Source organism: Phalangium opilio, unplaced genomic scaffold, assembly GCF_054372755.1.
Source record: "Phalangium opilio isolate 3A_F unplaced genomic scaffold, DU_Popi_V2 ptg000094l_1, whole genome shotgun sequence".
Lineage (NCBI taxonomy): Eukaryota > Metazoa > Arthropoda > Arachnida > Opiliones > Phalangiidae > Phalangium > Phalangium opilio.
The window spans coordinates 6,720,902-6,734,988 of record NW_028324199.1 but is presented as its reverse complement, the minus strand read 5'-3'; the positions used below and the strand labels follow the sequence as shown (position 1 = coordinate 6,734,988).

At 39.1% G+C, this 14,087-nt stretch overlaps 1 protein-coding gene across 1 annotated transcript; it reads left to right on the top strand.

The window, feature by feature from the left end:
- The first annotated feature begins 2,418 nt into the window (after positions 1–2,418).
- LOC149640007 (uncharacterized) lies at positions 2,419–4,085 on the top strand. Its single transcript, XM_089850856.1, has 2 exons — positions 2,419–2,832; positions 2,970–4,085. The coding sequence occupies exons 1-2, from the start codon at positions 2,419–2,421 to the stop codon at positions 4,083–4,085; spliced, it is 1,530 nt and encodes a 509-aa protein (XP_089706982.1).
- Positions 4,086–14,087: the final 10,002 nt, after the last annotated feature.

Here is a 14,087-nt window from a genome sequence, read left to right as displayed (position 1 = left end):
TTTTTTTTTGAGTTTTACTATTCCGCATATGCCACCAAAATATTTTTGTTATATATTTAACTTATACTATATTTCGACCCACAATCAGAAGTTGATAATACTATATTTTTGGCAACACTAGAAACTTAACCTTACAAAAAACTGCAAAGCAAGAAAACACATCTGATTTTCTAGTTTGAATTTTCCCTCCTGTAATTTCTCGGGTCAGGTGACACGCATCTGTTCTATTGGCGTAACTAAGGTAACGCCATGCACGTCATCGTCGAAGAGGGCGCTGCTTGTGCGAAAGCTTAAGCAAGTCAGCCTTTCCAGTATCTCTGACGCTACTGAGTCGTTAGAATGTTTAAACGAGATTTTTGTGGTCGAAAATGATTAGTTCTTGGCTTGCTAACTTTCAATTTCATCGCTAAGGTTCTTTGTCACACTATAAAAACTAGAAACGTCTTCGTTTGTCACTTAAGGTTTGAATTTTGTTATTGAATTATCAATTAATCTACCTCTTAGAGCCAGTTTTATGCTTAAGCCTTTGCTTTTTACCTAGCTTCTCATCTGCTGGGAACCACACCCCTATAAAGTGAAACCAAAACTTAAACGTTTATGTATACCTTCAGTTTCTTTGTTTGAATATAAAAGAAGCAAGTGTTTTGGGGCGCTTGGAGTTCAAAAACCTTATATATTAAGTATTTTAGAGATTTTTGGTTGTGAAAATAATACTGAATTCCAAAGTAGATCTCAATTTGTTTTAGTTACAGAATTTTTATGCGGTTTCAAACATTTTAAGAGAAAAATGTGTGAAATAATACCCTTTAGAATTGTATGTTTTTCTTTTTCCTTAAAAAAATCTGGAAGCGTATAATAATATTTTTCATTAAGATTTTTGTATTTAAAGAGATAGTAACTTGCCACATCGAAGATATTAACAATGAATATTAATAAATGCTTCAATTGATGTAAATATTATACTCGCCCTGAAAAATTTTACTTTTTGCTGAAACCAATTAGCTAGGCAGCTAATATTTCCATTAGACTAGTCGTGTAATATCGAATACATTGTTTAATATTTGAAATTGTTACAATTGATGCTCAACCTGTATGTTACTTGAAATATTCAAAGTACAAATTCTAAAGTGATTTTCGTTGAAAATGTATTAAAGAAATTTCAATACTAGGTATCAGTATTCTTTACTATAAGCGAATGAAGCCTCGAGTTAAGGCTTGATCGTTGACAAACCGTCGGGCCTCGAGTTAAGGTTTGATCGTCGCAAAAGCGTCGGACCTCTTGCTGACAGGCGGTTTAGTCGACTCTCAAACGTGTTGGATGAGGGTCGTATTTCATTCGTGTCGTAACAGTCGGTAAACCAGTGGGCCATCGTCCCACCGGGCGGACATTTCGATTCTCAAACCCTTACTCAACCTGCCCTTTACCGACGATTTACCGTTCCTATACTAAAAAGCCGCGAAATCGTCGGATTGAGCGCGGCTTTAGGTAGGCATAATGACGCGGACATATAGTCGGCCAACAGTCGTTTTATAGTCGCCTCATAACAATCGGAAAACTTGCGGGCCGTCGTCCCTCCAGGCGGACATTTTGACTCTCAAACCCTTACTCTACCAGCCCTTTACCGACGATTTACCGTTCCTATACTAAAAAGCCGCGAAATCGTCGGATTGAGCGCGGCTTTAGGTAGGCATAATGACGCCGACATATAGTCGGCCAACAGTCGTTTTATAGTAGCCTCAAAACCGTAGGAAAACTGGCGGGCCGTCGTCCCTCCAGGCGGACATTTCGACTTTCAAACTATTACTCTCCCGACTTATTAGTGACTTTTTACCAACTCGTCGGTAACACACAAAGCCGACCATGTAGGCCCTACGTCGGCAGTGCTACTAGGGACACCTTTAGCGGTCGAGACTGATGTAGATCAGTACATAGGAAGGCATAGGCTAGCGATAGAAAATTATTTACGTGATAAATTGTCGAGGGATCGGGGTATTTAGTGGTATTTAACTGTCAGAGCTCGCTACACCCGTGAGTTAGCTAATACTGACGAGGAGGTGGAATGTTTGATCTATCACAGGACCCGAAACTTATCAGTTTTAACGCCTGACGTTATCCCTGAACAGATGGACTTAGGAATTTTGACCCTGAAACGATTAATGGAAGAGTATGAGGGGGCTGGTAGTGGGTGGGTATTAGATAGAATCCAATTTTTTCAGATTATTATTATAACGTACCTTCCGCTTCACGGAGGTACGTACTTTGCAACCCCTAAGAAACTTGCTTTAAAAAAAGCTCTTATCAATGTGCAAAACACAGATAATAAGTGTTTCCTATGGTCAATTTTGGCTCAATTACACCCTAAAAATGAAAACCCCCGTCGCGTAACAAAGTATCTAGAGTACAGCGATGACTTAGACATGGCTGGCATTACATTCCCCGTGGAAGTAAATGCCGCAAAATTAGAAACATTTGAGCGTGTAAATAACCTTTCGCTTAATATATTCGGTTTTGAGGATGAGGTTTTCCCTCTTTACGAGAGTTCCAACAGAGTAGAGGAACCGCGACAAGTTGATCTGTTGCTATTAACCCAGGGCGAGAAGAAGCACTTTTGTTTAATTTGCAGCATGACCCGACTTCTTGCAAGAACGTTCACCGCACACGCTCTCAGGAACTATTACTGTCGCTATTGCCTACATCGTTTCTCCGGTGTGAACTCAGAGGCGAACTACAAGGACCACATCAAGGAGTGCAGCCTACACAAACCCCAGAAAATCGAGATGCCGGTGAAGGAACCCATTCTGGAATTCAAAAACGTTGCCTGGCAACAAAAGGTAGGCCAAAACTATTATTATTTATCAGAGGAAAAAGGGGATAACGCTAAGATTAGATACATGAGAGAGGGAGAGATAGTTCGGTTATCATTATAGAGTGCATTATCACTGATAACATGTTTTGTTTATTCCCACAGGTTAAATACGTCATCTACGCTGACTTCGAGTCGATTCTTCGCAAAGTTCACCGATGTGACCCCGACAGTGAACTCTCTTCAACCACGAAAACTTCGCAGCATATCTCCTGTGGGTTCAGCTATGTGATTGTTGGTCACGATGGTTCAGTGTCCAAACCGGTTACTTATCGTGGGGTAGATGCCACGGAAAAGTTTTTAGAAAACCTTTTACGTGAAGATGCAATTATTCAGGGTAAAATTAAAGTTAACACCCCCATGAATTTATCAAACTTAGATAAGACGCAGTTTGCCTCGGCCCAAGACTTTTACCTATGTAACGAACCTTTTACCGTAAATGATTGTAAAGTACGTGACTACGATCATACTACCGGAGCCTACAGGGGGGCAGCTCATAATTCGCGCAACCTGAACCTGAGGACCAGGAATTTCGTTCCGGTCTTTATGCACAATCTCTCTCATTACGACGCCCATCTTATAATGGATAAGATTGGGCTGGTTAAAGATCATGAGATTAAGTGTATTCCGACAAATTCGGAAACTTATATTTCATTTTCTCTTGGTAATCTTAGGTTTTTAGACCCAATTAGGTTCATGCCTGCATCGCTGGAGACAGTCGTGGCAAATCTGGCTAGAGGAGGAGCCGATAAGTTTAAATGTTTAAAATCCGTGTTCAGCGCCGAGGACGTACCTCATCTACTGAGGAAACAGGTCTACCCGTACGACTACTTTGACGGCCAGACGAAATTCGACGAGACGGAGCTCCCACCCAAGGATGGCTTTTTCAATACCCTGAAGGACGAGGAGATTAGCGATGCGGATTATTCCCAGGCTCAAACAGTTTGGGAGAAATTCCAAATCGCTAATCTGGGCGAGTATCATGACTTATATGTTACGACCGACGTTCTGCTCCTAGCGGATGTTTTCGAGAGTTTCAGGACCATGTGTTTAGAATATTACAAGTTAGATTGCGCGCATGCATATACAGGCCCCGGCTTTGCTTGGCAAAGTGCACTATGCATGACCCGAGGGAGATTGGAACTTTTATTAGACCCTGATATGCATATTTTTATTGAGAAGGGGATAAGAGGGGGTGTCTCATCAATTACGCATAGCTAATAATAAGGATCTTCCCGAAACATTCGATCCAGCAAAACGTAGTTCCTACATTACCTACCTAGATTGTAATAACCTTTACGGCACTGTAATGTGTCACCATCTACCGATGAGAGGTTTTCGGTCGATTCAACCCAGTCAGGATTTCACCCGTGAAATTATTTTGAATCACCCAGACGATGATTCCCAGGGGTTTATTCTAGAGGTAGATCTTGAGTACCCGGAAAGTTTGCACGAATCACGTGTTATTAGCGTGGACGAGCTTTCCCCGTTTTCGGTGGAACAATTGCATAAGCTCAAAATTAAAGTTAAGGATAGTCTCCCAAAGTTATTACCCTCGCTTTACAACAGGGAGAAATATGTTCTTCACTACCGAAACCTCGTTTTACCTAGGTAAGGGGATGAAATTAGGAAAAATCCATAGGATCCTCACATTCGAGCAGGGCGCATGGTTAAAACCTTTTTTTGAATTTAATACAGAAAAGAGGAAGCAGGCGACCAACGACTTTGAAAAGGATTTCTTCAAGCTGGCCAATAACAGGTATGATCCCGCCCAACCCTCAAGTTATTATTTTACACGTAAATTAATTATTATCTATTAACAGCGTTTTCGGTAAGACGATGGAGAACCTTCGCAACCGAATCAACTTTGATCTTGTACAGACCCGGGAGCAGGCCATCAAGAAGTCCAGTTCTCCTACATTCCAGAGATTCATTATCTTCAGGAACGAGCTGGTTGGAATCCATCGGGTGAAGAAATCCCTCAAGATGGACCGTCCCATCTATACCGACTTCGCAATCTTGGACTTGTCAAAATTAGTCATGTATGACTTTCATTACAACACGATGCAGGCTAGATATGGCGACGGTGTCAAACTTCTTTTTACGGATACAGGTACCCCAAGGATCATCCACTCTTCAGTGATGAAAACAAGAAGGTGCTTGGGAAGTTCAAAGATGGCATTCCGATCCTGGAGTTCTGCGGCTTGCGGCCGAAAATGTACAGTATCCTGTCGGCAAAGGGTGAAAAGAAGACGGAGAAGGGTGTCTGTCGTCGCGTTGTCCAAAAGAAGATCCAGCATGCCCAGTACAAGGAATGTCTCCTAGAGCGGGAGCTTACCAGCGAGGAGATGAAGCGCATCGTAAGCGTAAAACATCAACTCTATTCCGTTACACAGAGGAAATTAGCGCTGAACCCTTGCGACGATAAGAGGTTCATCATCGATGGAATATCGACGTACGCACACGGTCATTTTAAAATTAAGGATGTTTAATAATTGTTAGTTAATGTATAGTTTTTAGGTTTAAATAATGTATAGTTTTTAGGTTAATATAATTTAATGTTAATTTCTTTTTAGTTTAAATAATTTAATGTATAGTTTTTTTAGTTTCAGTAATGTATAGTTTTTAAGTTTAAATAATTTAATGTTCAAGTAGAATGTATAGTTTTAAGTTTTGTTTTTACTCTCTCCCGCAAATGAGTTTTAAGCCTCAAGTTTAAGGTTTCTCATTCTCAATAAAATTTTTTAGAATACCAATTCTCTCTCTTTCACTTACTTCATACATCTTAGGTAACATTAATTCATTCTATGAGGGAGGGCAGACCCCCAGCGCAAGGACCGGCCGCGCATGCGCGTGTGTAGGAATAAATTCGCGCGCAATTTGAACAAGAAATATACACACATTTAAATTTAAAAAAACTTTATTGAAAATCTTTTGTACATAAATTCCGATATAATTTTATCGTTGAAATTCTTATCTTTTACAAATTTTAAGCAAATATCATACATTTTAATACCTCTACATCTATACAGTGAAAAATAAATACAGTACCCGCCACATGTCCGACTGGTATTCCCTTGAAATTGTTTTGAAATAAAAGTTACGGTAACACTATTTCTTTCTACGAAATCGTTGAATTGAAACATGTCCGGTGGGTTCCAAAAACTATCAAAGAACTCTGTATTTTTGTTACTAGAAAAGTAGATAACAGTCCAATGTTCTCCGCTGGTATCCAACATTCCCATATTCACGATATATAGGGAAGGGAAAGATTTCACAGTTTTAGGTAACATATCAGCGGCGAAAACACCGCGAAAGAGATCCTTGGCGAATTTATCCCTTTCCATAATTCTAGTTATTTGTATAGTGTCCATAATCTTCTACTTGTAATCGTATATGACAGTTCTATTCTTATCAATCTCAACCAAATTCTGAAACTCAGAGTAATATAAAACTGTGATAGTCTGGGGCAAGTCTTTGGCGAATTTTAATTCCAAACGTAGATTACCATTCCTTATCAACTGAAATTGAGAGGTCAAACTATTAAGGTTGGGGCTTAAATCAAAAGCGAATATGCAATTCCCATTGGGGAATTCCTCTCGTGAAATAAAGTTCCCTCGTCCAATAACCATTGAGAGGTTTAGGTAAAGAGATTGGTATAAGATCTCATATACTGACCACCTGAAAAGTTTGGGGTAAGGGGTTTATGCGGAACACTCGCTCCGTCGAGGTACAGCGCAATATGATTTAAATCAAAAGGTTGAAAATTGAAAGGAGACTTTTCGTAATCACCCAAATACGCATTTTGATCTACAAGAGCGAAAAGAACTCTTTTGGGTAGTTGACCCATGAATAAATTATCTCTAACGCATATTTTTGTACCGCTGTTAATTGAAAAAGAGTTACATTCCGTACGAATAATAAATACGGGTATTTCATAGTTGCCAGTTCCAGACATTTAGCGTGGGCGATTAACACTTCCGATGGTAATTTTACTTTACGGACATACAAGGATGCTACCTCGTAAACCACTTTCCATTTAACTGCACGGCTGCTTGCACGCAAAATTCGTTTGGACTTTTAACAAACCTGAATTTGAGATCCGTTAAATTTGGGAAGTATCGGGGTTGTTGACAAAGATCCAAGTGTACAGTTCCTACCATATCTATTGTCTCTTTTCTAGCGAAGGCCGCTCTTGTTTTAAACCCTTCGTTATCGTCCAACACGTCAAATTTCCCAGCCGTGTCTTTGTAAAACATGGAACTGGTAAGAAAACTGGTTTTGGCAGGTCTTCCTAACGTCACCACCGTTTGAAACATGGCCTTGTAAGGGTAGTTTTGCGGTGATGGTGTAACGGATCTCTCTTGAGCCGAAAGATGTACTTCACTGAAAAGACTATGCAGGAAGTTATTTACCGGTCCAACTTTGTCCGCAGCTGCTGGGATTGTTTTTCCATCTGACGGGTCGACAATCCTAACTTGAATATGTAGTAAAGTCTTGGACAAGTCCAAATACGCGTCGGAACTACCAGCCACGGTAAACGTGATTGTCGAATTTTCGTTAATGTTAGAGATGGGACTGTATTCGACCCATTCTCCAATCAGAATGCTGGTATTGGTAAGGGGTATGTCGAAAAGTTCAACTTCGGAGCTGACCGACCCATGGGAATCGGGATGGATTCGCGTCGTTATTATATTTTATGAAAAAATATCAGGCCGTTTAAAGGACGTTGCCTTCCTATTTCTTGTCGAAACCGAACTGACGAGTGATCTAGACTTGCGTTTCCTTTTAATCCCATTTCCAGTCATTTTTCTTACTTCTTCAGCCGCGCTTAGGGCGACGTCTTTGGCCGCGGCTTTACCGTGAGACTTGACCGATGTTTTAATGTTTATCCCGTTAGCGAGGTCTGCGGCGACCTTGGCTCCCGTGTTCAAAAACTTTTTTCCGAGGTATGAGGCACCCCTTTTGAGTAATGGCATAGCTCGACGGAAGGCTGAAAAGATAAAATTCCCTAAACCGTAAGCGTGTTGCACCGGATGTCCCCTGTACACTGCCAGCGAGTTACCAATCTGAGAATGAAAGTGTTTATGGTAATCAACTCCGCTACCATGTCCGATCTGGTTTAAAAAGAGGTAATCGTAGTCCGATTGGTTAATGGACATATCTGATTTGCCGACTTTCTTCATCTCACACTTAAAGTGTAAATGATACGCGAGTCTGTTTTACCTTCTAATTTATAAGGGTGACCACATCCTACGAGGTCTAAAATGTAGCGTAACGTGGACTCTCCCTCTCGCGAAATCAATGGGGGTACCAAGTTCACTCATTATGTTATTTTCGATTGACTGGAAGGTATTGCAGGCGAGGGGGAGGTAGTGAGGTCTAGGAAAATCCCTGTCCACCGTTTCTCCATTATTACCCTGCACGCTAACGATTCTTAGTAGAGGTATGTGTACATCTCCCACGGGTCTACTTTCGACCACATCGGTATAAACAAAGAGTGAATGAAGTCCAGCGTCGAGGTCGGCGGGGTACGTGGCCATCGCGGACTTGGTCAAAGTCGTGGATTCTGTGGAATCTTTGGAGAATCCAAGAATAACAGCTAGCTCCCCCGGTATAGTTAACAAATATTCATCCTTGAGAGAAATTTGTACACGTCGTATACGTTTTATGTAGCTAAAGGAATACTTGACATGGGTGGAAGGTTCACGTGCAGTTTCGTTTGACACACCATCCACGACGTAGTTAAGTTGCTCAATAAGGTCTTGGATATTCCCGTAATATCCCGCGGGTAACTCTATAATTGTAGAATATACCACTTTACCTTTACTCATGAGTATAAGAGGACATGTTCTGCTCAAATTATCCCAAGTGTGTGGGTAACTGATTTCCGCTAACCCTACTTCGTAAAATCCCTGTAATTTTACGGGTTCGGGTAGGTACGTCCTGAATTTACTTCTCGTATTGTCGGGGAAATACCTCATCGACGAGTCTGAAGGTAAAGTGATGTAAAAGCTCATACTATATCTTTTTCCTGAACCCAGCTATCAAAAGACGGGGAGTATCCTTTCCAACGAACTAGCTTCTCGAGCGTTCCGTCGGATCTGCGACGTTTCCTCAATATCTTTTCTATTTTAAACACGCTGGAATTCAGGTCTTTACCCACTTTCTGTAATTGTTCCTTGTAAAAAATACCCGTGATTGGTTCCGAATTCAAATCCTGGATCTTATACACCGGCGGACTGCGAGGTCCTCTCCACCACTTTGAAAAATTCATCCGACCACGTGGGTAGGTAACCCTTCTCAAAAACATTGTTATGTTTACTTATCCGAACTACGTCACCAATATTGAAAGAATACTTTAATGGATGAGAGATGTCTAAATCACCGTAGTGGTTTCCCCATACACGTCTCGATGTTTCCGGTGTGACTTCAACCGGTTTACACTTTATAGATCGATGATAATTGTTATTATAAGCTCGAACCATTTCTTTAAGAACGTCAATGTACTTGTAGGTATTGTTTTCCGTGAAATACCGATACATGCGACTTTTTAGAGTTCTGTTCAACCTTTCGACTATCGTAGCTTTCTGTTCAGAATCCAGGGCAAAGAACTCAATCCCCCTCCTCTTCAATTCCTTTTGCACATCTTTGCATATGACTTCATTACCGTGGTCGCTTTGCACTCGCTTCGGTGATCGGCCCGACTCTAGAATGGCCCTGAAAGCTTTAAGGATGGTTGGTCCTTTCTTGTCCTTGGTTGCCACCACAAAGGCGTACTTGCTGAAAACGTCAATGCAGCATAGAAGGTTTCTAAACCCTTTATTGTGGCGAGTTATACTCTTCAAATCGGCTAAATCAATCTGCCACTGTTCATCAATTCCATAAACTATTGTCCTATTCCTGGGAAAGTTTTTTCTAGCATTTCTGTGTAACGTATATGTGTCTTGAGTTTTGAGAAACGCTTCCACGTCTTTTACCGTAACCTTTAACCCATCCTCCTTAGCAGCTCCGTATAACCCGAGAACACTCCCTTAGGAACCAGGGTCAGAAACCTTGGAATAAATTTCTTGAAGTCTATCCATTAAGAGTACAGTTTGTTACACTGTGATAATGCCAGAAGAGAAAATCGCTAACCTCTATAATTAGGAATATAGCAATTACTAAAACCACAGTTAAAATTTTAGGGGATTTAAAAAATGTGTCTACTAGGTTGGCTAACGCCACAAAAGTGCCCACTTGATTATCACAACCTTCCATATCAAGATACTTAAAATAAGTGAAACGTGGAATATAAATGAAACGTATTTTATTGAAAAACAAATGCTACAAGTTTATCCAATTTCTGAAACCTTCACCAGTCTGGGATGGGAGATAATAATCCTCCTCCTTCTGCATTTTTTCTTTCTTCGCTTCACTTTTTTCAGGTGGGAGTAAATCTGTTTTTCTAATTTTAATTAATGTTCTTGGTACATTAGCCGTATACAAAAGTTGGTAAAACTGTGAGGCGTCAAAGGCGGGCAACCGTTTTTTAGAATTCGTCGTAGTATATGTTAATAAATCAATTATATTGGAACCGACGATTTTACGATTCTCATATATTAATTCCTAGGAATGCGTCCATTTTATTTTTGATATACGGTCTATCCATTTGTACAAGTTCAAACAATCGACTGCGCTATAGGGAGGGACCGAAGACGTGATTTCGGAACTCCAATTCTGGTTTTTCGCAGGTTTCACTTTCTTCCTTTTCGCTGTTTTATTAATTTCCCTCGAAAGTACGTGATTATATTTTAATAATTTATCGGTATCATTTAATTTAGTATCGTTAGTGATAGATTTCAACTTATCATCCTTATCCAACTCCATTGTAGTGTCGACTTTTAAACCACTATTCGAATTTAACCTATTATACGTGTCCTCAGAAATTAATAACATTTTTCGTGCCATTTCTTTCTTTCTTCTTACTTTATAGCTCGACTTATAGCCACGCCTGCTACCGAACTAATGATAGATAATAAAGGGCCAAGAATCAATGGGATGAACCCGCCTTTTTGAATTAATAATTTCTTCTTTTTTGAATAGGGTATGTTAGATGTAACTCTTCTTATAACGTGTCGATGTTTCATCTACCGCTTCTTCTCATCCTCTGAAAGAGGGACGTTCCCTTGTAAGATAATTATACAACACTCAATGATAGATTTTATGGCATCTTTATTTGAATATTTAATCGCCGCCCCTCTTTGGCAAGAATTACATTTAGAAATAAATTTTAATAAATTTAAATGTTCTCCGACCCGTTTTGACGGAGCCATGATGCTAGCCTCGCGGCTTTAACCAGGGTACAGTTGTTTTCGTCCCTATGGAATGTGCAAGGATTCGGTGTTTCGCCCTCGATAGTGGATAGTCTTGGGCAACCGTAGTCTTCGGCGTTAGTAACTTCCTCTCCCAGGAACCTGGACAGGATATCCGCCTTCTCCAACCCTTTCGTCACGAAAGACGACGCTAGGAGCTGGATGTAATCGGCGGCTTCATTAAGAGCCACGTAGGGATAGTCACCCTCTTCGAATGACAGATCGCAAGTGTTTCGTGTTAACCACTTGCATTGTCTTTTATCCTTGTCAGAGAGATCAGCGAATTTGCATGGTGATTTAAAAATCCACACCTCGTACACCTCGGTCTCCTTCAAGAACATCGTGAGCTCCTTGATTATCCATTTTCCGTCTATCCGGAAGAAATTAGCCTCCAACACCGCTGTTACGTGGGGATGAAGATCGCTGCTTGTTGACCTGGAAGTATACCAGTTCTTAGACGGTGTTTATCTAAGGTGTTAGCCTTAAGGTCTACAAAGAGATAGCCGTATGGTTCTGATGTCGCCTGTCTAAACGCGTCTACCACGTATTTGTTATTACCCGGCGAGATTTGTCTACCAAGGTGGGAAATGGCAGACTGATCACGGGGTGTTTTAAATATAACCAGGTAATGAGCGTTAAGGTTCAGGGTACGTATTTCCTTTCCGGGGTAGCATAGGTTCTGCATTAAAATTAGAACGGAAGTGTTTCTATGGTGGGATCCACTAATGAAAAGATTTGTCACATCCTTATTATTCGCTATTTCACATAGTAGATCATCTAATATAACTAGGTTCCTCACACTAGAATCTAAGATGCTCACACCTAATAACCCGTCATGGAATTCTAAGTTTGAGGTATGGGATTGTATAACGCTATATAGTTTCGACTGATATTCCGTATAACACCAGATTATTCTTTCGGGAGTGGGTGAAATACATATATCCTTATGTTTACTTAATTCCCCTACGAAAACACTTTTCCTACAGCCGGTGACCCCGGCTACGAGTCCGGTAAAGGGGTGTTGCATACTTAAATCCATATCGACAAATGGTGGAGAATTTAACCTACTAGCATAAATATATCTAAAGAGAACTTGAGAATTGTACTTACATTTTAAATTTCGGATCTGGATCGGTACTTCAAGGAAGGTTAAAGAGTTGTAGAATGTCTTATCCTCAAAACGTCTTCGTCTTTTATACTGTACCCTTACAAAATCTTTCTTTGGGTTTCTTAGGAAATATCTATGGGTCTTTAACGTGCTCTTGGGAACATCGTTTTTGGGAATTTTTCCCCAATGATCCCGTTTGCAAATTCTTAAGAGCTCTTTATATTATTGTCTTGAGGATTCACTACCTTGTAAATCCTCTAGAAATCCCAAAGAATAAATGATATAGATTTTTCTTCAGAATTATTTCTCTACGCTTCTTTAGGAATCCTTAATAATTTAGAACTTGAATTTTTCTTCAGAAATAATTCTGTAAAAACTCTTTCGGAATCCTAAAGAATTTACTATAATAGTTTTCTTCGGAAATAATTCTGTAAAAACTCTTTCGGAATCCTAAAGAATTTACTATAATAGTTTTCTTCAGAAATAATTCTGTAAAAACTCTTTCGGAATCCTAAAGAATTTACTATAATAGTTTTCTTCGGAAATAATTCTGTAAAAACTCTTTCGGAATCCTAAAGAATTTACTATAATAGTTTTCTTCAGAAATAATTCTGTAAAAACTCTTTCGGAATCCTAAAGAATTTACTATAATAGTTTTGTTCAGAAATTATTCTGTACAAACTCTTTCGGAATCCTACAGAATTTACTATAATACTTTTCTTCAGAAATTATTCTCTATAACTCTATAGAATTCTTAAAGAATTTATGATTTACATTTTCTATAGATATCATTCGGTGTTAATCTTTAGGAATGCTAAGTAATTTTCAGTGGAGATATATCTTCACACCTAACATTGCAAAACTCTTGTACTAGCATACAGAGTTTTAAACCTTTAGTATGAAAACCTCATTGCGTCTCTTAAGCGACAAGAAAAAAATACGAAATATCAATAAATATATTTTATTTTTTTTAAGTATTAATTATTCCTAAAACATTTAAAACTATCAAAGGAGGCCATGCAGCTAGCATAATTCAACCACAATAGCTGCATTCCATATATTAAATTGGCAAATTAAGAACTAATTATAAACCTCTAATTACCTTCAATAATTGGATTAACTGCTAACAATTTTACACTATTATGACTAGCAATGTAAATGCACTTTCGCATCTTTAAATTATGAAGTGAAAGTAAGGAAATGTTTCGGGTTTCTTTAACTTCACAAAAACCACCGAGAATGGTCCTTCTCCTCGTAAAGTTAACAGCGTATCGTAATACTTTAAGTTTTTGGACTATTAGGAAATTTGAGCCGTTGACGTTGGATATTATTAAGCGAATTTTGTAAAAACTATCTATTCCATTTTCATCAACACAAAAATGAGAATCGTCTGCTTTTTTGCTCCGAGATTTTGAAACAAAACTAACCCCTTTTATAGAAACCTTTCTGTAGATATTTATGTCTGACAAAGTCATGTTATTTTCATTCAAAATTCTTAAATCATCATTGTCGGCGAAAATATTGGAAGCTATAATTCCAAACGTTATATGTTTATTTTTGCCATTAATCCTCGATTTAGATGGGAAAAGACTATAGTACTTTGTTAATTTGTCAAAATAACGCTCAATTAGATGGTTGTCTTTGAAAGCATTACCATGAATAACTAGAGAAGGGATATTTTGTAATAAAAGGTATTTCTGTGCGATTTGCAATTGAACAAATTGTGTACCATTAAAGAGTCGAAGGATCCGTCCGTTATTA